This window comes from Acanthamoeba castellanii (assembly GCF_000313135.1).
Source record: "Acanthamoeba castellanii str. Neff unplaced genomic scaffold scf7180000084761, whole genome shotgun sequence".
Classification (NCBI taxonomy): Eukaryota; Discosea; order Longamoebia; family Acanthamoebidae; genus Acanthamoeba; species Acanthamoeba castellanii.
The window spans coordinates 54,679-76,227 of record NW_004457596.1 but is presented as its reverse complement, the minus strand read 5'-3'; the positions used below and the strand labels follow the sequence as shown (position 1 = coordinate 76,227).

Here is a 21,549-nt window from a genome sequence, read left to right as displayed (position 1 = left end):
GGGTTGGATCTGGGGTACGCCCAGCGCTTCATGGACTCGTTTTGCCACCGCCCCTGGCTCGAGGTCATCACCGCCGCCCGACAGTCGCGCAAGGCAGCCGCGCACGACCACGGCGATGATGGCGACGACGAAGACGAAGACGACGAAGACGACGATGAGTTCTCGCAGGAGATGCTACAGCAACTGCTCGACGAGTCCTACACGTCGCTAGCGATGGCCCTCTTCCTCCCTCCCTCGCCGTTCTTCACCGAAGGTACTGCCACTACCACTGTGGCGTCCTGCGATGGCGATGGCGACGCGGCCACCACTCACACTACGCTGACGACACCAGGCCAGGGCAAGGGGCCGCTGGCGGAGCTGTTCACGCCTGACTTTTATTCGCATCTGCTGGGGCTCCTCGAAATGAACCAGAACGCCATCCGCATTGTGTCGCCGCTGCAGACCTACGCCACGCTCCTCCACGACCACCTCTTCCCTTCGTACGTCCTGCGGGCCTTCCCCTGGAATACACGGCACACGCACGGCACACGACATAACACGGCACGACACGCACGACACGACACGGCACACGGCTAATAGTAGTGATGGTCACCGCAGGGAGGCACAGGCGCAAGAAACGGCTCTGGGCGAGCTGGGTAACGGCGAGCTGCCGTCGTTCACCGATGCGCACACGACGCAGAACACTTGGGAGAGGCTGAACGCCATGTCGGAGCTGCTCACGCTGGTCGAACAGATACAAGGCGATGACGATGAATGCGATGACGACGACGAGGACGAAGACGCCGACGGCGGTTCGGGCCACCATCACGCCCACGACAAGAAGGCCAAAGCGAAGCACCACGAAGACAGCGAAGAGGACGAGGGAGACAGGAAGGGCAAGGGCAAGAGCAAGGCGGAGCGGGGGTCGGACAGTGAAGCAGAGACGGCCGAAGAGGAAGATGACAACAAGCCGGTGGAGCTGTTCCCTCCGTTTGAGGGCTTCGGACTCTTCCCCATTGCGGCCATGATGAACGTACGCACCCTTTCGCCACGCAACACGCAACACGCAACACGCAACACGCAACACGCAACACGCAACACGCAACACGCAACACGCAACACGCAACACGCAACACGCAACACGCAACACGCAACACGCAACACGCAACACGCAACACGCAACACGCAACACGCAACACGCAACACGCAACACGCAACACACACCCATACATACACGCCCACCCACTTTCGGTGAACTGACCGGAACTGTACCACGCAACACAGCATTCGTGCGAGCCCAATACACAAGTCAAGTTCGGGCGTAATCGGGAGGCGGTGGTGGTGGCACTGTGCGACATTGCCGAGGGCGAGGAGCTGACCCACAGCTACATCGAGAACGACCGACCGCTGGCCGAACGCCAGGCCGACCTCCTCGAGTACAACTTCGTCTGCCAGTGCGTCCGATGCCTCAAGGAGACCACCGTTGCTTAGTTTTAGTTCTACATCAAATTCGCACAGTGATATGTGCTTTTCATTTACATTCGACCGGTGTGTGTGTGGCGGCGACTCAGCGCTGTGCTCTGTCGGGTGCTCTCGCCCGCGCGCCAGCGTTGGTTCGCCGTCTCTTCGCGCTCGATGGCGGTCGCCGGTGGTCGATGGCGCCGCCCTCTGGCCACGGGTGCTTGCGTTGGTTGCTGTCGCTCGCCACCTTTTCGCCCAGCAGCGAGAGGAGGCCGCGCAGCGATGCCGGCCCGCCAACGACGTCCGGCGGTGACAATGGCGTTGCTGACGACGAAGCAGGTAACGGTTGTGGCGAGAACGCGAGGGAGGGGAAGATGGAGGGCAGCGAAGGAAGCAGCGGCGGCACTGTGGTCGGGCGCCCCACGACGTGGAAGGCTGACGACAGCGACGGCAGCAGCGGCTGGGGCTGGATCGGGGCCGCCAGATCTGATGGCCTGGAGGTTGTTGCGGCAGCGTCGAGCCCGCGGTGCCTCTTGCCGCGAGACGACGTGGTCGGCTCGGGCGGCGGGAGAAATGTCGCCTCGTCAGCCGACGAATGGAAGTGCGACGATGCGCGATGGCCGTTGGTGCAGTTGTTAAAGGCCGCGTAGTGAGCGGCCAATGACGATGGGACCGACGAGATCGGGGTGTGGGCCGCGTCGAAGAGCGTTGTCGGCGGACGCGCGGGGTCGCCAGATGATGAGGTTGTTGCTGGGTTACGGCTAGGCTCCGTGGAACGGCCCAGTAGAGATTCCGGAATCGTGCTGGCGGAGAAGCCGTCGGCGAACACGGCGGCGACGCACTGGTGCAGCGCCTCCTCGGAACCGCCCAATCCTTGCAGGCCTGGAAGATTGAAGCGCACGAGAAGAAGATAAGACAGTTGAGAAAACACAATCCCCTCAGCCACCAAACCACATCTCATCTTCATCACGCATTGTTGTGGGTGGGTTTTGCTTGTACGCACGTGAATCATCTCCATCACTTTGAGCTGCAGGCCGACCGGGTTGTGGGCGTACTTGCGGGTGATGATGGTCGAAGAAGAAGATGATGAAGAAGATGAAGATGAGGCGGAGGAGGAGCCGGGCGAAGACCCGCCCAAGTACTGGGTGTGCGAGAAGACGGCCATCGGGTTGGACAGTACGGCCATCTCGCCCAGCGGCCCGAGGTCGAGCGAGGCGCATTTGAGGGCGAAGCGCAGGCAGAACTGGGAACCGGCCTTCTGCTGCGAGGTAATGAGAAGCTTGATCTTCTTGAACGTCGCCGTGTACACCCCATCGTGCCACCCGCTCTGTGTGGAACACGCGCGGAAACACAGTACAGCGCATTAAGCACACGCCGAGCACACCCTGGAGCCTCAGCCCAAAATCGCTTTTCTCTTTTTCGGAGCTAAAACGGGCACCTTTTGGAGGCGGACGGCGGTGATACCGTCGAGGGAGTCAGCGAGGCGGTTGCCCTGCTCGTCGACGAGGCCGGCCTCGACCCACACCCCGCCGCCGACGTCGGGCTGGTCCAAGGTCTGGCGGAGCAGTCGCAGCTGTTGGAACTGCGAGGATTCTGTTGCGCGGCGGAGGTAAAAACAAAACACAGTGACACGGATGTAAGTGAGGATGCACGCTTTTGGTTCATCTTGTGGAGGGTGGTCGATGGATGGGTGGGCTATGTACACCCTAACCCTCCACTCTCGAGACGCACCAACGGCGGGGAGCGCAGGCACGACGAAGTAGACGCACGGGCTGGGCTTGAGGGCGCGCTGATAGACCGTGCGAGCCGGCGGCTGGGCGCCCATCTGCATCATCGCCCTGTGTTCACATCCCCCCCCCAACACCAACCAAACCAAACCACTTAATCTCGAGCTCGGCCAGCGATCTCCGAAGGGATTGAAGGCCAAACCTGGGTTCGCTGGGCGCTGGCGGTGGAGGTCGTGGGGAAGGGGCGTAGGTGGCCGCCGCACTCATGGCCCAGGTGAAGGTGGTGTAGTGGGGAGGTGGGAGTGGTGGTGGCTGTTGGGACCCGGGCTGGTGATGCCGCATCGGGGGAGGAACGGAGCGAGCTGCTGCTGTCTGGCGTACAGAGAAAGAAAAGAGGACTGTAGCCCCTCCTTTCTGTGGTGCCCACATGCGGGGAAGAACGTCCAACCGGAATCGAGACACGACCGCATCTGGACCTCGCTGCGCCAGGTCCTGGTGGACACGCCTATCTCGCCAGTTGCACGACTCCCTCTTCTCACTTTCTCGTGCGCCCCTGTGCCACTGTGGAGCCACCCAGTTCGGGGATTGCGGTTGGTCGCCCCGTATCCAGGGAGGGCCGGGTGGGCTGTGTTGCTCTGAAAGTTCACTTGAAGATGTTGTTCGGCTGACCGGACCAACCGGGCATGTCGTGGTGGGTGGTGGTGTCAGTCGGCGGAAGCCTTCTCGACGGCGGGCGGTTGGAGGATGGGCCCGACCCAGGACTTGCGCTGCTGCACGTAGCGCGCCACGGCGTACACGTTCTGCACCACGCCTGCGAGGTATTTCTGCGACAGACGACACACAACACGTTGCACGCACGCACGCACCACCAACGGTGGATGATTACACTTGTCAGAAGTAGTGACGTTTGCGCCAATCTCACCCATTAACGATCCCCGGTGACCAATGGCCAGCCGGCCGGCACTCGGATGACAAGGACTGACAGCCCAGGCGCCGCGGGCGGCCAGCTGGCGAGGCCCACGTAAGGCAAGCCATAGAGGAACGAATAGAATAAAATAAAAAGTGATCGATCAGCCGAGCCGCGTACCTCCTCGTAGAGATCGCTGATGCCGAAAAGATCGTCCTTCCTGATGCCCATCTTGGCGCACGCATCGAGATACTTTTGTATGTTTTCCTGCGGAGAACGTGGAGTAGGCGGAGTAGTTGATGAGTGGTGGGCCACACGCAACACGCACACGACACATGACACGACAGACACACGGCGCACGCCCAGAGAGGCAGAGCAGAGGGGAGGAGGGTACCCGCTCGAGGAGGGCAATGGGTCGCGTGTGGACATCGGGTATGATGCCTGGCCACAGTTTGTTCATCAATGCGCACAGCAGGCGGCCGCTCTTGAGACTGTCCGGAAACTGTTGGTCGGTGGCTGGAATGCGGATCGGGGGTAAGGGACGCTAAGGCGTGCACGACGCACGACACGCACGGCATGCACGACACACGCATGTCAGCGAGCAGTAGCTCCCGCCGCGGTTACCTTCTTCGCCTACGACTTCATAAAGCCACTTGCACATGGGCTCAATGAGCGGCTCGGTCTTCTTTTCGATCTTCTTGGCGATCTCGGCCTCCATGCCGTACAGCTTCTGCATGCTGCTCTGCCGCTCCAGGTTTTGCCTGCGCGCCGACGCACAGTCCCCATCAACGACGATGACGATGGTGAGCACTACAAACCAACCGGCATTGCCGCGGTTAAGCACTGCAGGTGACCGCACCTCTTTCGCAATGTGGCCTCGTCTTCACCTCTCCAAATGGCTGGTGTGTGTCGTGTGTGTCGTGTGTGTGTCGTGTGTGTGTTGTGTGTGTGTTGTGTGTATCGTGTGTGTTGGACAGGCGTGAGTGTTGACGGCCGAAACGGACGGAGAGTGGGAGGGAGAAGTGGAGGGGGGGGGCTTTACGTACTGGCAGTACTGTACGATTTCTGCAGCTTGGGCCTCTCGCCCTTGGTGGGCGACCCTGCGCGCGACAGAGTGGACCACTCTGGTCAGCCGAGAGGAGCCTGCGAGGGTGGTACATCGCAGCAGGGGGGGGGCGTAGATGGGGTACCTGAAGCCGAGGAAGAAGACGCAGATGACTCAGACGACGACGACGACGACGACGAAGAGGAGGACGGTGGTGCAGGCGAAGTGGCCGACGCGGAAGAGGCCAGAGGCGACGAGCGAGTGGTCGTAGCCGTCTTGAGGAGAGACGACTTCTGCTGCCACCGCGCCATCAGGCATTGCAAATGCGACTAAGCGATCACTAATGCACTGCGCACGCCGGAAATGCGGGGATTGAGGACTGCGCTGAGTACCTGGGACGAGGAGGCTGGGGCGTAGGGCCGCTTCTGCTCCCAGCCGGCGTTGCTGGCGCCGCTGGAGGAGGTGGTGCTCGTGCTGGCGGCCGGGCTGGGGCTCGCCGGCTTGGCGCTTTCTTGCGGCTTGGCCTGCTTGGTGGCGTCGTTGCCGCTCTCCTCGCGCACGCGGCGCTCCACTTCACCGCGTCGCTCCTCCACAAGGGCCAAAATGCGCTCCACCTTCTCCTCCACCAACTTGTCTGCATTACACCCAAAAATGATATTTAATTCAAGTAATAAAATTGAATCTATTTACGTCAAAATTGAATCTAAATAATGAAAAAATAAAATAAAATGCAAAAATGAAGAGAGGGGGCGAAACCAATGTGTTGCCGTCGGCAGTCGCGTATGTAGTTGATAAGAGCAACGAGGCTGCCGCCGATGGCCATGCCGAGGAGGACGCCCCACCTCAGTTCTTGCGAGGTGGCCATCGGCAACGCCGCCACTGATTCCAACCACGTTTCCATTCTTTCTTCTTCCCTTCCTCTCTTTTCTTAGATTTTATGGCCCTCTGTCCGTCGAGGTTTTCTTGGGGTAGTTCGCGCCTTTGGAGTCGTAGCCGTTTCTGACGTGGCGGCCGTCCGAGTTAGTTCATCTAATGTGAGGTTACCTCGCCCTCGCTTGTTGGCGAAACGCAAGCCACGGAGTTCAATTTCCGTCGCTTTTTCAACTTTCTCAGCCAAGCCCATGTTTTGCCCGCCTGTGCCGGACTTTGGTTCAACATTCTTTTTGGACTTATTAATTACTAATTTTTATTATTTATAAAATGGCGATGGTGAGGAGGGGGGCGGTGCTGGCCTTCGGCGACAGTCTAACCGCGGGCTACCAGTCTGTGGGACTCCCCAGTCATCCGTACGCGGCTCGGCTTCGGGCGCTCCTGTCGGCGGCCCCCGACTGGCAGGTTGTAACCCCCCCCCTCCGCTGACTTTGAAAGAGGAAAGGTGTTGATCACGTCGCGTTGTGGTGGTGGTGTGGTTGGACAGGTGGTGGAGGCGGGGGTGTCGGGCGAGACGACCGCGGAGATGGTGGAGCGACTTCCGCAGCAGCTGCAGCGCGTGCCGGGCTTCGACTTTGTCTTCATCCTCGGCGGTTCGTTCACCCGTGTTACCATGCCACACACAACGCACCCTGCTTCAGCGAGCTCACCCGTCCGGCGCGTGCGTGCGGTGTGTGCGGTGTGTGCGGTGTGTGCGGTGTGTGCATAGGCACGAACGACTTGTGGAGCGATGAGACGCGAGAGCAGATCGCGACCACCATCTGCAGCCTGCACAAGACGGCGCACGCGCACGGCTGCCGCACGCTGGCCATCTCCATTCCCGAGCACCACATGGAGAACCGACGCCAGTACCTGAGCATGGCCGAGAAGCGCAAGGGCATCAACGATGACCTCAAGTGCGTTGCGCTGCGCTGCGCTGTGTTGCGTGCCCACTGAACGAGCTCGTTCACTCGACTTGCAGGCGGTTTGCCGAGGCAGAGGAGAAGACCGAGTTCTTCGATCTGGCCGCGCTGCTTCCCTACTTCGGCCTCAGCGACCCCGAGCGGCGGCAGATCTGGGACGAGGACCGTACTAGTCCCCCCCCTCCACCACCACAATGCGCCGCTTCAATACTCAACCACTATTGTTGTGCAGAGCTACACTTCAATGCGAGGGGCTACGACCGGTTCGGTGAGCTGCTGTACGAGCGCATGAGTGAACTCGGCTGGGTCTCAGCCCCCTGAAAGCCATCACCGGAGGCCGTACTGTGCAGCAACAGCCCCGATCAGAGCTCTTTCCTTTCTTGCAGTGCGTTTTTCACCTCTCATGAAAAGAAATTGAAGAAGCTGCAGCGGGTACGTTTGAAAGGGAAACACAACAAGAAGAGACGCAGCGACACATCAATATGCGCAGCTCATGGGGCGGGAAGGCCGCCGAAGAAAGAGGGGTGCGACCCCGCATAACAGGTAGGGCACCCCGCCCCCTCTTACAAATGATGGTCTGGGGCTACGCATCGATACAAACATGGATATGTATAGATATTTTATTACCTTATTTAAAATATGTATCTTCTCCCCTAGGCGTATGGCGAGTCGGTATCGGCTCGGCCAGGACGTCGGGCAACCTAAGCACGTCGGCCCCCGATCTGTTGGAGGCCATCGCCGCCGTCAATACCGCGGAGACCGGCGGTGAGAACAGCCACGAGGCCAAGGAGCGCTCGAATCTGCTCGCCAGTCAGCTGGCGCAGGTCCACGAGGCCCGGAAGCTGCTCTGCAACGACTCCCAGCCGACGGAGCTGATGCGGGACCCGCGCAGGCTGCTCGACAGCGGCTACGACGAGCTGACCGAGCTGGAGAAGGAGATAGGGGAGATCCTGCAAAACGACGAAGACGAAGAAGTGGTGGAGGAGGAACGTCATCAGGGGACCGGCAGCTGTACCGATGACGACATGGACCTCACCAGCGGTCTCATCACGCTCGAGTCGTTCATGGGCAACACCCAGCGTGAGGCGCTCGGCGACTCGCGCGGGCAGCTGCTCGCCAAAGTGCAGAGAACCGCCGCTCGCGACGACCCGGCGGTGACGCCGGGCGCTCCGGCCGAGGGGACTGTGGCGGGCGACGCAGCGGTCGCGCTCAAGCCGCGCCTGAAGGAGAAGATGACGTCACGCATCACCGCCCTGTTCCGTAGGCTGATCGACTCGGAGGCGGTCTACCTGCGCGACCTGGACATCCTCATTCGGGCCTTCATCACGCCGCTGCGCGAGAGCCAGGTGCTCGACCGGAAGATGACCATGGAGATCGTCTCCACCGCCGAGTTCATCCACAAGGTCAACTCCGACATGATGAAGCAGTTCGCCAGCGTACACAATGACCTGGCCCGCAGCGGACCCAAGACATTCCTCGCCATGGTGCGTGCGGGCGGGCGTGCGTGCGTGTGTGCCCTTACTTTTACAGGCATGGCCGCGATGTTGTAACTCACAACTTGTTGGTGTCGGGGCACATACAGACACGGTGGTACAAGCTGTATTGCATGTACTGCGACAACTACGAGCGGTCCTTCTCGGTCATCTCGCACGCCAAGAAGATTCCGGCCTTCAGATCATTCTGGAAGGTGTCGTGCCCGCGCCCACTGCCCGCCGGCCGATCGCGAGCGTGGAGCCGCTCACTTGAGCTAAACTGTGTGTGCGCGTATGCGTGTCGTGTCGTCTTCGCAGGAAGCACACCAAAATCCTCTGCTCAATGGCAAGCAGATATTCAGCTACATGAGCAAGCCGCTGTACCGCGTGCTTAAGTACCACGCCATGCTCAAGGAGATCTTCGGCAACGCACCCGAGGGATACCCGGCAAGAGGTATCGTGTGTGTGTCGTGTGTGCGTGTGTTGGTGTGTGTTGATGCGTGTGCGTTGATGCATGTGCGTGTGTGCGCTCTCTCTCTCCCTCGCTCGCTCTCTCTTTCGTCAATCAACGCGATCTATTTCTTAATCGATTCTCTCTGCAGCCGATTTGGTGGAGGCCATGAAGGAGACGAACACCGTCACGGCCTACATCATGTCCAAGAAGGTCATATCTTCCGACCTGCAGAAGATCCTCAGCATATACTACCAGCTGTCCGACCTGCATGTACGCGTCGACCCTACACATTGTGACAATGCAACGCAGCGTTGGGTTGATAGTGATCTCACACACGATGATTGCCCACTAGGACTTTGACCTGGTGTCCACGCGGCGCCAGTTCATACGAGAGGGCATGCTGGTGAAGCTGTCGCCCAAGGGGAAGGAGCAGGAGCGACAGTTCTTCCTGTTTGACGACGTGCTCATCTACGCCAGGCGAAAGCGTCACGACAAATTCTTCGTCAAAGGGTACGAGCAGTGTGCGCGTGCGCGTGTGATGACAATCGATTGATTGACTTTTCGGTCGCGGCACTGCGCGCAGGGTGGTGCCGATGGACTTGGTCTTGATTCGAGAGGTCCGTGTCAAGGCCGGCGGGGACCACGGAGACAAGGCCGCGAGATCGTTCCAGCTGGTGCGGCTAGACGTCAAAAAGGTCCACACCATTCGCGCCAAGAACAAGGCAGAGAAGGACGAATGGACGAAGGACCTGCAGAAGATCGTCAACCAGTACCTCGCCAAGCTGCAGGAGGTCCAAAAGATTCCACAGGTTCGTTCCCTCTGCATCTTCGCTTAGCCACTCTCTCTTAATCTGTCACACTAACACCAACGTACGCACACGACACACGACACACGACACACGCACCACCGCACACGAGCAACTACAGACGCTTGATGAGGTGGTGGATACGGCGGTGTCGTTCCTGCTGTGGGGAGTCCTTCCGTCGGCGGCGAGCACTGCGCAGAAGTCGCCGCCCATGAGCAGTAACCTGGCGTTCATCCACCAGCGAAGACCCCAGCACCTCGTGCTGCCCAAGGTGCTCGATGGCGATGACGCCATGGAGAGCGGTAAGCTGGCCCTCAACACCATCTACCCGGCCCGAGACAGCGCCGGTTCGCCGTGCCTCGTCGCGCAGAACCTGCTCACGCGCATCCTCGAGATCTACCGCGTACGCAGCCCCATTTGTTGTCGATATCATCGACGCCGCGAACCCTCACTCACATTGCCCATGAACCGCAGGATTATTCGTTCCTGATGGATGAGTTTGGCGAGAAGGCGGTGGCCTGCATTTTCCTCGACCCCAGGTATGAGAACTTCGTGAAGGCCACCAGCGAGCTGCAGCGAGTCTATCTCGGAGGTGCGTACCACCAGCCCTTCGGCGATTCCTTCTTTCCAACACACATGTTAGTTTGATGATGTTATTATGTTGACCTCCAAATGTTATGGCGTGATAGAAATGAACGGGGCGGAGGTGATCACGTTTTTCCTCAACCTCTACCACGTCATCTTGCTCCACGCACACGTGGAGATGGGGGCTCCATCCGCCGGATCGCCCCGATTCAGCTACCTGGAGACGATGGCCTACCGCGTGGGCCGAGCAACGCTCTCCCTCTTCGACATCGAGTACCACGTTCTGCGCGCCCGCATGTCCAAGCCCGACATCTTCGGTTTGTTACACTTGCAATGCACTCGATTCCGTTGTTGTTGTTGTTAGACTGATTGGTGATGACTGAGCTTGCTTCATCTCGTAGGTGTGGGGAGCAGATTCGCGAAGAGCCTGAAGAAGAAGTCCAAGGAGCTCGAGGGCTTCGCGCTGGAGCCCAACCCGCTGTTAAACTTTGCCATCTCGTACCTCGTGGTGGGCAGCCCCGAAATCGTGGTCTACACGCCCGAGCTGGTGGCGCAGCAGCTCCGACAGGCCACGCAGAACCGCCTCTGCCGCCACTTGGTCGTCAAGCATGTACGTACTCATGGTCGCCACCTCCACACCTTCGTTCCATCATCTGACTCACGACACAACACACGACACGCACACAACACACAGGCGCAAGGAAAGGTCTATCTGCCAAACGAGTTCGAGTGGCACGCCGCCGATTTCCTCAAGCGCGCGCCGCCTTCGATGGGCGAGTACACCCACCGGGAGGTGCAGGATATGCTCAACTGGTGCTCGGCCTACGTCACCGGCCCCGAGGGCCAGGACTTTGTGAACCTGTTGGCCCTCCACAAGACCAAGACCTGCCTGTACTACTACGAGCCCAACTGGAACTTCTCTCTGCCGAACGCTTCGTCCGACATCGCGGCCGACCGACCAGCCAGGCCGACGTCGCGCGTTGCTTCCATCCCTCTGCTGCCACGCGTGGGCCTCAAGGTCTCTGCGCCGACCACGTCTCTCGACGACAGTTTCAATGTACGTCGACCCGCCGACCATCCACCGCGTTAACCACATCGCCAACAACCCCTTGCTGCCGTTTTATAGACGGTGTTCACCCCAAAGGCACGGAGTACGTCCAAAGACGCGCTGCCACCAAGAAAACGATCACGTACGGTGGAAGCCGCCCTGTAAAAGTGTTGTTGTTTCCATGACGCTGAGGTGCTAACGCTCCACTTCCGTGTTGGCTCAAGTATCGTCCGGCTCTCTGCGTGTGGCGGGGCCACCAGGCGCACTTGGCCGAAAAGGCGCGAGTTAAGCCTGGTGGGCGTGGTAGGGAATGAGCAGTGGCAGGCCGATGGCAAGGCTGACCAGCCCAAGGACGCTCGCAAGGCTGTGAACCAGCAGAAAAGAGTAGCGGCCTGCTCGCATGTTGAGCGTATGTTGTGTGAATAAGACACCTCCGATTTTGCACAATCCTTCGAGTTTCCACGTACTGATGAGTCTTCCACACTTCATTGTCATAACACTCACAACCTGGTGAAACACTGACCTGGCAAGCTTGTGGGTTCGAGTGACGGTGTCGACGTCAAAAATAACAGGAAAAATGAAGGTCAGTGGAAAATGAGGCCAAAACACACTTGTACACGTGTGCGTGGAAGGAGGAGAGAGCGTCGATCGATTCGAGGCGCGGGGAAGAGGAAACGGAGCAAAGAAGAAGCGTTGGAGGAGAGAAGAGATGAAGGCGACTCGCGAGTTGTGTTACTACTGCTTCGACACGGTAGTGAGCCATCTGGAGAAGCAGAAATGCGCCCCTCCTGAATTTCAGGATGCTTCGTGCCCGCTGTGCATCTCCTGGGCCAAGCGAGTGAAGAAGGTGGATGCGCAAGGGAAGGAGCGGAACGTGTTCGAGGCGCGAGGCTCCCTCATCACGATGACGCCGGTCCAGCTGCACTCGGACCAGTTCCTGCGCACCATTCGAGCGAGCGCGTTCGAGGACCCGCGCCAGAATCCCATCACGGCAGAGGACATCCCCTACCTGCGGTGCTCGGCGAGCGTCATCTTGCCTAAGACCTACAAGACCATCCAAAAACTCGACGATTGGGAAGTGGGAAAGCACGGCATTCGAATCCTCTTCAAGGTGGGTGCAACGCAGTACAGCAAGGTCTACCCGCCCGAGACGATTCTCGCACGAGGATGGAACAAGAAGGAGGCGATCGAGGAGGGAATCAGGAAGGCGGGCTACACGGGCGATCTCACTCCCCAATTCATGGCCACCGTCGAAATCATCCGCTTCGAGACTTCGTCGTGCATCGTGTCGGCCAAGGACTACTTCAAGCACGTCGAGACGAAGGACAAGGAGGGCAAGCTCAAGGAGCTGTCGGCGCGCAACAATCCCGACGAGGACGAGAACGAGAACGCGAAGCGGCAGAGGACGATTCGGAGGCGACGCCATCGATACGTCACATCTCTCACGAAGCGGCTGCAAGATAAGCGGAAACCGGGTGCCGCTTCGACGTCGTCGTCTCCTTCTTCTCCATCGTCTTCCTCTTCCATCGGGGGCTGGCTCTTTGCGCTGGCGATTATTGCGATGGTGGCGGGCGTGTTCATCCTGCGAGGGATGGAGGTCACGTACGACAAAGATTACGACGAATTCCAGACCAACTACGACATCCTCGGCATAGCAAGAGGCGCGCCGATGGCCGACGTCAAGAAGGCCTTCCGCAAGCTCTCGCTCCAGTATCACCCCGACAAGCAATCCAACTGCCTCGACTGCGCCGACAAGTTTTTGCAGATCAACTCCGCCTACAAGCAGATAGGCGACTACGAGAAGGGCCTCCTGCGACTCGTCAACACGCCCGGCGGGCCAGGCCCACGATCAGGTCCGGCCCGTTGAGCCTCCCTCCCGCCCCGGCGAGACGAGCACTCACTTCTCCGGCGAAGAGGAAACAAAAGCCACGCAACGCAAGCCACCAACAAGCTGTACGTTTTCCTCCACGGCTGCTGCCCCTACGTGTTGTGTTGCGTGGGCATTTCATCTCTTCACACCAACCGTATGATTGATTGATATGCCCACTACACACACCCCTTCTTCTTCTCCAGCGCGTACCAGATGGAGAAAGGAGGAGAAGGGCTGGAGATGGTGGTGCACTCCGCGACCGCTGCAATGTAGAGTCGTGTCACTATCATCATCGCCAGCTGCGCGTGTTGTACAATTCTTCTTGTTCACCACTCCGTTATTGGGCGAGCCGTCCGCGGTGGTCTGTGGAGGGCGTCTCTTTGGGGGGTTGGTTCGGTGCCCGAGAAAGAGGAGAAGAGGAGAGAAGCGCGCGGGCCGAGGCTGTTGTACGGCTTCCTTCTCACGGCCCCGTGGAGTTCTATTTGACATGATTCAAATAACTTTCGTGATGTTGGCCCGCGCCTGGGAATCCGGGGTGCGGATAGGCCGACCGTTCAGGCACGCCAGATATCTTAAATGCGGCGCTTTCCGAAGGCCAGAAATCCGCCCGGAGATGTTCCAAGGACTGCCCGAAAGGCAGCGCACACGCGGCTTTCGAGAAGACGGAGAATGGCTGTTTCAGCTCAACACGCCACCCGGTGGCAACTTTCCTGGGTATGTCCCCTGGCATTCAGTTGGGGGTGTGTGTTTTAGTGGCTAGTGGCAATTAATCTCAACAGCCGAGAGCACACAAGAACCAGAGAGGGAGATCGTCTCCGCGTACAAAGACAACGAGGAGCGAACAACGCTGAACCGCCGGGTGGCGTACAACGCCAAGAGGCCGCAAAGCCCCCGCCCTCGACGACTTCGCCATTCTCTTCGCTTTTCCCGTCCCTCACCGCGCACGCACGATCACCTCCCTCTACCGCACGCCCATCTTCCTCAAGAAGCTCACTCCAGTCATCTTCAGCTGCCCGAAGCTTCGAGGCCCCATGAACCCCTTCCTGGGGACGAGCGCTTCGTCCACAGAGACCTCGACTACCTCATCTCTTTCCCTCTCGCCCCAGATGCAGCCTCGGTGGATTACGTCAATATCTGTGCCTCCACCACTGTCTGGTCTCTTGCTCCCGCCGCCCGCATTCACGCGCGGCCCGCCGACTCTCAGCTATCCACACGACCGACCGCCTCTCCCGCCTCTGCTCTTCGCTCCCCACCAGACCACCGCCCCGACGCACCTTACACACGAATCTCTCATGGCCACCGCAGCCGCGCATCTCTACTCGCACGCCCACCGCCACTCCGACCACTTTGACCACCAGTCGCCACCGCCGCCGCAGCTCCCATTCGCTACTCTTACGGCCTGCCCGCAGCCTCAGCCACCAACCAATTCACCCACAGCGGGCGCAGCACCGCCACCGCCACGCCCACAAGAAGCTTCCGCCCCCCAACACAAGTACGATCTCCCCCCCAGCCTGCAATCTACCTCCACCCACTACGCCCGCAGTGCCATCTGGGACAACTTTTTTTGTCAGTTTGTCAGACGTCGTTTATTGGTCGAATTTTATTATGTCCTTTTCTATTTTGGTATGCGACCCGCGCTCAATTTTCGCTTGACCGCGCCTCTTTTTGTTTTCGCAAGAGAGCTTACCGACCGCTTGCGGCGGTGACAGGGTGATGCTGCAGATCGGGGTGCAACCACAGAACCGAACGGTGTACCAGCGCCTGCTGAAGCCCTACCCCTCGGTCTACCTCATCGTCCCGCCACTTCCTTCTGGCCCAGAAGCCACCGGTGCAGGCACGCCGATCCTTCTTTCTTGTCAACTTTTTTTGACCTCGCCGTGATCATCTGATGTGCCAGCCAATCGCAATGCACCATTTTAATATTTTCGTTTCATTTTACCGGTGGTGCGATCACGGCTATTTGTTTGGGTGTTTCCCACAAAGTTTGGACTGTTGTGTGGTAAGCCACTGTGGGTGAGGTACTATTTATGCTTGGCTGTTCCTAACCCACCTTCTTGCTTCTTACTTTCCGCAGCTTTCTCGGGCGGTGAGTCGGGAGAAGCCCTGCGCCAGCTCCACTGGGCCCTGCGCGACGGCGAGGGCGTCTTCGTCGAGGCCAGCGTCGTGCGTAACGACAACGGCGACACCCTCGACCGCTCCATCGACGGAGTCACCTCCGTGCGTCTCGAGAAGGTATATAAAGTCTGTTACCGCACACGTGCACGCACTACGCTCCACCGCACACGCACTCACCTGATCTCGTTTGACCGTTTGTGCGCCACACAGAGCGATTGGCATTCGGGGGTGTACACGGCGACCTTCAAGAAGCTCAAGCTGCTGACCACCTCCCAGCAGCGCTCCGGCACCAAGTTCTCCCTCTGCTTCCGGCTCACCTGCAGCGAGCTGGCCCTGGGCTCGCTGGCGGACCTCTCCGTGACCTCGTCGCCCATCGAGGTCTTCTCGCACTCGCTCTACCTCTCGCAGGCCGAGGAAGGTACTTGAGCAGGCCGCACACCACCTTCATCGCGCCGCTCTTCCGCACCACCAATTCCATGTCGCGTGTCGTGTCGCTCGCAGATGGAGGTGCCAAGAGAGAGCAGTCGTCGCCGAAGAACGCCATAGCGAGGAAGTACGGCAACAACTGCGCGGGGCTACAGCTCAAGATCATGGAAATGATCCACGTGCGTACCCTCAATCAACCTCTCTCTCGAGAGAGAGAGAGAGAGAGCATCCAGGCTAACATGTGACGACGGCTACCGGTGTTGTGCAGGGGTTCAGAGAGCTCGGTGGATCGGAGCAGGCGATGCACGAGAGCGTGTCGGCGATGTTCTCGCCCCACGGGGACTCGGCGCTGACCCTGTTCAACTCCATAGCCGCCCCGACATCGCCCAGCGCCCAAGCAGCCGCTGCGCCGCCAGTCTCCAGCGAACCCACGCCCACTCCACCCGTTTCGTCGCTGCAGCACCTCCTCAACCCCACACCCACCCACCCGCACCCGCACTCGCACCACCAGCAACACGACCAGTTGGTCAACGCGTGGATGGTCCACACAGCCCTCGCCACCGCTTCGGGCCGTTCTCCGCCCTCGTCAGGGGAGCTCAGACACCAGTCCATCGACGAGGGTCACCGCTCCAAGCGGGCGCGGCGACGAAGCCACGCCGCCGGCTCGCCGGAGGCCACTGCGTCGGACTCGGCGGCGTCGTGTCCGCCACGGGCCAGTCGCCTGCCCAGCATCGCGTCGCTGCTCGACGACACGCGACCCATCACTAACCTGCCTGGAGGGGCTGGGAAGACGCACTTCAACCGAGTCCAAGACCACCAAGGGCGATCATTAGAAGAGGAGGGCGAAGAAGAAGAAGAGGGGGAGGAGGAACAGAAGGACAGGACTGCACATCATCGACGCAGACGACGACGGCACAACAACAATGCGGGCCACGCCAAGCGAAACTGCGATCGATCGTAAAATGTAGTAAAGTAAACATCAACACCACTACTTTTTTCTCGTGTTCTAGCTTTTCGGTGGTGGTAACCCCCTACCTACTCCTACTACTACTACTGGGCGATCTTCCGCTTGTCGCTGGCGAGGAAGAAGGTGCGGTACTTGAGGTGGAGCTTGGCCTTGGGGTCCTTGGGCACGCCCTGGGGGAAGTGCACCTTGAACTTGCCCGTCTTGCCGAAGGGCGACTCCAGCACCCCCACCTCGCCCGTGGAGGCCTCCACCTTGAGACCCAGGAAGATGGTGAGGTCCGTCTCCTTCTTGAAGAAGCCCCGGCCGATCACCGTATACTCATCCTGCACCCGATCGATCACCCTGTGCGCGAGTGAAAAGAACACGACACGACACGACACACAGATGGCCAGCGTGTGTGAGCCAGGCCGGGCAGAGGGATCCTTATGTACCCTTCTCGCTGCTTGTGCTTGTAGAGCTTGAGGCCTTGGTCGGGACTGTCGGCGGCGCCGAGCAGGCGACCGTAGAACGCAATGCGGCACGCACTGCTGTCTGCACGCGCACGCACCCGACATGGGCGCTTAGACGGCGGAAGAAGAGGGCTACCTGGTGCGAGGAATGGGGAATCTTACGGATGTCGGTGTCGAGTCGCGACCCGATCAGGAGGCTGTTGGGCGGGCAGGTGATGGGCTTCTCGAAGCGGAGCAGAGCCCACTGCTGCCCGACCCGGTGTTCCCTTGTGGAGGCCAGCATCTCGTCCTGTCGCAGGTACTCGTGCGAGAAGTCGAACGTGGCTGCAGCGTGCGTGCGTGCGTGCGTGAGCTTCTTTGCTCTTTCGCAACACACACACACACACAACACACAGGTCAAGCGAGGAGCTTAAGGTACTCGGCAGCTGGGCAGACTCCTGCGGGGCGCCAGTGGGAAGAGAGAAGAAGAGTGGAGTCGCCATCACGGTCGTGTGCCCCACCGTCACTGCGCGCGCGGGAGGCAATGACCGTGTGAGCCATCACCCGTGTGTCATTGCGTGCGTGTCGTGCGTTGGCTTTGGCTGCGGCTGTGACTGTGGCACGTACCATGAAACTTGGTGCGGTTGAGTATGGGCTGCTTGAAGTACTTGATCCGCCGGAGAGCGGCGATGGCGCTGGTCATGGTGACCACCGAGCCGGGGGTGGCCGCCAGCCCGCGCTCCAGCAGCTTCGAGTCCAGCTGGGTCACGCACATGCCCACCCGGTCCCCTTGCTTGGCACTCGGCACCGGTTTGTGAAACACCTTGACGAGGCCGCACACGTAGCGTGAGCAACACGACACACACGGCACACACGGCGCACGACACACGACACGCACAGTACCTGGAGCGATTTGACCTTCTTCTGCACTTTGAGTTCGGGCAGCTCGATGGTGTCGTTCACCTTGACGGAGCCGGAGAGCACGGTGCCGGTGAGCACGGTGCCCTGGCCCTTGACCGGAAAGCAGTGGTCCACCGACAGCAGGAACGGACCGTCGGCCGACCGGCGCGGCAGCTCCGTCATCTCCCGCAGAGTATCAATCTGACGCACGTGCGTGCACCGTCAGCGCGACACGCACGACGCACGACGCACCGCACACACGACACACACGACACACACACGACACACGACACACACCCACCACGTACGAGCTGAGTAATGCCGAGAGGAGGTGCGCCCTCTTCGGCTCCGGGACAGGCGGCGACGGCGACCATGGGCGCCTCGGCGAACTTGGTGCCCTTGAGGCCGCGCCGCACCCGCTCCTCGGCCTTCTTCACGTGCGCGGCCCTGTTGTCGGCCGGCAGCATGTCTGTTTTGTTAAGCACCATCAATAGCCGGTCGGTCGTCATCTCGGCAATGACCAGGCACTGCGCAGGGCACTCATGAGCTCAGCCCACACACACACACACACACACACACACACACACACACACACACACACACACACACACACACACAAGGGAGTACCTCGGCGGTTTGTGTCTGGATGCCCTTGACGGCGTCGATGACCAGCAGTGCGAGGTCCATGATCTGTGCGCCTCCGATGATGGTGCGGATGAGCGAGGCGTGGCCCGGGCAATCGACCAGCGTGTACTGCACCTGGTCATAGCCGGCGTCTAGAGGAGCGGCCACCCGGTGTGAGCGGGATGGGTGGTGGCACAGGTGGCGTGTGCGAGGGGTGAACCACGAACCGCGTAGGCGCGGTGATGGGTCGGTGGTGAAGGCCGAGAAGCCAAGGTCGAGCGTGATGCCGCGCTGTTTGCTCTGCGGGTTTTTGTCGAACGCCGCAGTAGACGCCAACGTGGACAGCGCCTTGGCTGAACGCCATCAACATGCAAATTGATTAATGCAAAAATAATAAGAATAATAATATAAAAATCACGCTTGCTTGCATACCGAGACTGGTTTTGCCGCTATCTACATGTCCCAGGATGCCCAGGTTTATGTTGAGCGTAGCGGCCGAGGGAGCAGCTGGTTCCTCCATCAAAACAGAAAAGATGAGCACTCTTTTCTTTTGTATTTTTGTTTCTGTTTTTATTGTTTGCATACCAACGGCAAAGGAGTTGTGAATCAAAGCTATCGACGGCAAGAAGCGGAGGAGAGAGATGGAACGCGTGAACCATATCGAGGGCGGTGCTGCGCGTCGAGCTGCGCAAAGGACGCAAATCTTGGAGGGCCATCTCGCCCCCGAAGCACACCATCTCCGCAGAAGAAATGAAGCGGGCCTGGTGGCCGCCCACTGCAGCGGAGCCTCCAAGAAGAAGACAGAGCCCGAAGTTGAGGGTCTTGACACACTGTACCTTCTCCTTCTTGTGCATCCATTCGTTTTTTTGAAATGGGCACCAATCTTTTTAATTCATCTCCATCTCATTCAACTGACCCGAGCTTGGTACTGGTGGGTCAGGGACGTGGCGGAGCCGGACTTCTACGGCGAGGAGTTCGACGTGACACTTGCGCGAGACGCCTCGACCGGCGTGGACGAGTTTGTGGCCATTCCGCACGTCTTGTCGTTCGACCAGGGCTTCTTCCACGCCATTCGCGCCATCGAGATGGTCTCCTCTTCTTCCCTCTTCCCTCTTCCTCCTCCTCTTCCTTTCCTTCATGGCTGCGCTGTCCGTGCGCTGATGTGTTTGCGCGGACGTCGCGTGCGTGCAGATGAGGGAGAAGCGCCCGGATCGCGTGATCATCGTCGGCGTCGCTGGGCCGCCCGGCTCTGGCAAGACCACCTTTGCTCGCAAGATGCACGAGTACGCCACGCGTGTGCATGACATTTGCACCACACGCGCACACACACACGCCACACGCCCACGCACACGCACACACAAACACAAACACACACACCGCACGCACTGATCCGGGTCACGGGGGCAGGCTGCTTGGCGACGCGCTCGTGATGCCGCTGGAGACGTTCGTGAGGGTGGACAGCGTCATCGACGGCAACTTTGACGACATCTCGCTCGTCGAATTCGATCTCGTGGTCAAGGCCCTCACCGGCCTGAAGGCCGGCAACGAAATCGAAATCCCACAGGTTTGTCAAGCCTCGCCTCTATCATATGTGTTGCGTGCGTGCGTGCATGCGTCGTGTGTGCGTGCGTGCGTGCTGTCGTGTGTTCGTGTTCTAAGCCATGCGCTGTCATGCAGGTGACCATCTTCTCCCCGGAGCTGCGCAAGCGAACGGGATTCGCGCGCGTCTCTCCTCCGCCATCGCGCGTGGTCATCCTCGAGGGCTCCTACGCGCTCAACCCTGCCATCCGACCGCTCCTCGGTACGCCACGCTCCACCGCCCCCGCACACTCCCCACATACCCTCGTTCGCACCTACGAAGCTCATCGTTCGCCGCGTGCACAGACATCACTGTCGCCATCACGGGCGGCGTTCACCTCGATTTGGTCAAGCGGTGCGTGCGCTTCCATCCAACGCGTTGTGTGTCGTGCCTCGTGCGTGTGTGTTCTCACTGCGCCGCTTCTCCCCCTCGTGTGGTGGTACCTGGGCAGTATCATGCGAGACATGCATTCGGTGAGCAAGAAGCAGAAGGACGCCCTGCTGCGGGTGACCAACGTGATGTTCCCCATGTACAAGGCCTTCATCGAGCCCGACCTCCAGTCCGCCAAAATACGGATCCACTCCACCTACAACCCCATGGCCGCCATGGTCGACCCCATCTACTCGTGCAAGGCCAAGCTGGGCAGCGTCGAGTGGGACCACGAGAAGTTTGCCGCGGCCGTCCCTGCCATTCTCGGCGACCAGGGCGGCGTTCAGGTACGGCTTGGCCCGCTCAGCTGTGAGCCAATTTATTTATTTATTTATTTATGTATTCATTAATCATTATTTTTTCGCCCACCACAGGCCGGCCCGGTGGTGGTGAAGGAGATCTCGGACATGTACTTGGCGCCGCCTCGCGCGGTGCGAGAGGGCGAGGCGCCCACGCGGGGCAAGGGAAGCCGACGGAACTGGATTCGCATCCGGCGCATGGAGGGCCTCTTCTACATCCACTTTTACTCAGAGATCATGGGCACCACGTGCAACACCCGGCCCACCGTCAACTTTGAGATCTCTGTCAAGGTACGCGCTACGCTGCCTTGTGGTGGCTCTGGCGCTTGGTGGAATGTGGCCCACACGAGTGCTGATGGTGATGCTGATGGGTGTGTTGATGCAGGTCATCTCGGGTCTGCTTTCGCTTGGGTACGAGATCGGAGCTATACTCAACCGCCAAACGGAGACGTGGTACGACGCCAACGGCCTCCAGGTCACCAAGGAGAGCATCAAGGAGCTCCAAAAGGAATTCATCCAGATCAAGGTACCGCCCCACGTCTTCGCCTTCAGTGTTGTCTTCTTGGTGACCAATGTCGTCATGGCCGGTGCACACA

General features: G+C 59.7%; 9 protein-coding genes across 9 annotated transcripts in view; 6 read left to right on the top strand and 3 right to left on the bottom strand.

The window, feature by feature from the left end:
• Positions 1-30: 30 nt before the first annotated feature.
• On the top strand, positions 31-1,470 carry ACA1_226770 (Histone-lysine N-methyltransferase; the record flags this gene model as incomplete). Its single annotated transcript, XM_004346445.1, is given in 5 exon segments — positions 31-158; positions 169-194; positions 254-479; positions 598-1,012; positions 1,264-1,470. 5 exon segments carry the CDS (start codon positions 31-33, stop codon positions 1,468-1,470), a joined length of 1,002 nt encoding a protein of 333 aa, XP_004346495.1.
• Positions 1,471-1,546: 76 nt separating this feature from the next.
• Positions 1,547-3,509, bottom strand: ACA1_226760 (uncharacterized protein; the record flags this gene model as incomplete). Its single annotated transcript, XM_004346444.1, has 5 exons — positions 1,547-2,322; positions 2,440-2,767; positions 2,879-3,033; positions 3,172-3,278; positions 3,370-3,509. The coding sequence occupies 5 exons, from the start codon at positions 3,507-3,509 to the stop codon at positions 1,547-1,549; spliced, it is 1,506 nt and encodes a 501-aa protein (XP_004346494.1).
• A 362-nt stretch (positions 3,510-3,871) lies between these two features.
• ACA1_226750 (calponin domain containing protein) lies at positions 3,872-6,020 on the bottom strand (the record flags this gene model as incomplete). The annotated part of the gene is made up of 8 exons (XM_004346443.1): positions 3,872-3,991; positions 4,255-4,341; positions 4,469-4,590; positions 4,699-4,835; positions 5,135-5,174; positions 5,265-5,415; positions 5,512-5,753; positions 5,876-6,020. The coding sequence occupies 8 exons, from the start codon at positions 6,018-6,020 to the stop codon at positions 3,872-3,874; spliced, it is 1,044 nt and encodes a 347-aa protein (XP_004346493.1).
• A 305-nt stretch (positions 6,021-6,325) lies between these two features.
• ACA1_226740 (GDSL family lipase/acylhydrolase domain containing protein) lies at positions 6,326-7,272 on the top strand (the record flags this gene model as incomplete). Its single annotated transcript, XM_004346442.1, has 5 exons — positions 6,326-6,457; positions 6,537-6,642; positions 6,759-6,945; positions 7,011-7,117; positions 7,184-7,272. 5 exons carry the CDS (start codon positions 6,326-6,328, stop codon positions 7,270-7,272), a joined length of 621 nt encoding a protein of 206 aa, XP_004346492.1.
• A 161-nt stretch (positions 7,273-7,433) lies between these two features.
• ACA1_226730 (PH domain containing protein) lies at positions 7,434-11,481 on the top strand (the record flags this gene model as incomplete). The annotated part of the gene is made up of 14 exons (XM_004346441.1): positions 7,434-7,494; positions 7,609-8,234; positions 8,298-8,435; positions 8,534-8,638; positions 8,742-8,877; positions 9,026-9,147; positions 9,230-9,387; positions 9,461-9,686; positions 9,805-10,037; positions 10,223-10,275; positions 10,373-10,585; positions 10,670-10,878; positions 10,963-11,325; positions 11,395-11,481. 14 exons carry the CDS (start codon positions 7,434-7,436, stop codon positions 11,479-11,481), a joined length of 2,730 nt encoding a protein of 909 aa, XP_004346491.1.
• Positions 11,482-12,025: 544 nt separating this feature from the next.
• On the top strand, positions 12,026-13,183 carry ACA1_226720 (DnaJ domain containing protein; the record flags this gene model as incomplete). The annotated part of the gene is made up of 1 exon (XM_004346440.1): positions 12,026-13,183. One exon carries the CDS (start codon positions 12,026-12,028, stop codon positions 13,181-13,183), a length of 1,158 nt encoding a protein of 385 aa, XP_004346490.1.
• A 1,034-nt stretch (positions 13,184-14,217) lies between these two features.
• ACA1_226710 (uncharacterized protein) lies at positions 14,218-16,688 on the top strand (the record flags this gene model as incomplete). Its single annotated transcript, XM_004346439.1, has 6 exons — positions 14,218-14,678; positions 14,896-15,014; positions 15,261-15,418; positions 15,512-15,719; positions 15,803-15,906; positions 15,996-16,688. 6 exons carry the CDS (start codon positions 14,218-14,220, stop codon positions 16,686-16,688), a joined length of 1,743 nt encoding a protein of 580 aa, XP_004346489.1.
• An 89-nt stretch (positions 16,689-16,777) lies between these two features.
• On the bottom strand, positions 16,778-19,166 carry ACA1_226700 (selenocysteinespecific elongation factor, putative; the record flags this gene model as incomplete). The annotated part of the gene is made up of 10 exons (XM_004346438.1): positions 16,778-17,036; positions 17,126-17,225; positions 17,306-17,467; positions 17,562-17,648; positions 17,750-17,945; positions 18,026-18,223; positions 18,331-18,549; positions 18,650-18,798; positions 18,874-18,999; positions 19,079-19,166. The coding sequence occupies 10 exons, from the start codon at positions 19,164-19,166 to the stop codon at positions 16,778-16,780; spliced, it is 1,584 nt and encodes a 527-aa protein (XP_004346488.1).
• Positions 19,167-19,396: 230 nt separating this feature from the next.
• ACA1_226690 (phosphoribulokinase / uridine kinase superfamily protein) overlaps positions 19,397-21,549 on the top strand; it is a gene marked incomplete at both ends in the record, with an annotated part of 2,307 nt that continues 154 nt past the window's right edge. Inside the window, 10 exon segments of the mRNA XM_004346437.1 lie at positions 19,397-19,410; positions 19,428-19,478; positions 19,587-19,734; positions 19,838-19,929; positions 20,054-20,210; positions 20,324-20,447; positions 20,531-20,579; positions 20,677-20,941; positions 21,029-21,244; positions 21,339-21,479. Coding sequence (XP_004346487.1) covers positions 19,397-19,410; positions 19,428-19,478; positions 19,587-19,734; positions 19,838-19,929; positions 20,054-20,210; positions 20,324-20,447; positions 20,531-20,579; positions 20,677-20,941; positions 21,029-21,244; positions 21,339-21,479 — 1,257 coding nt within the window.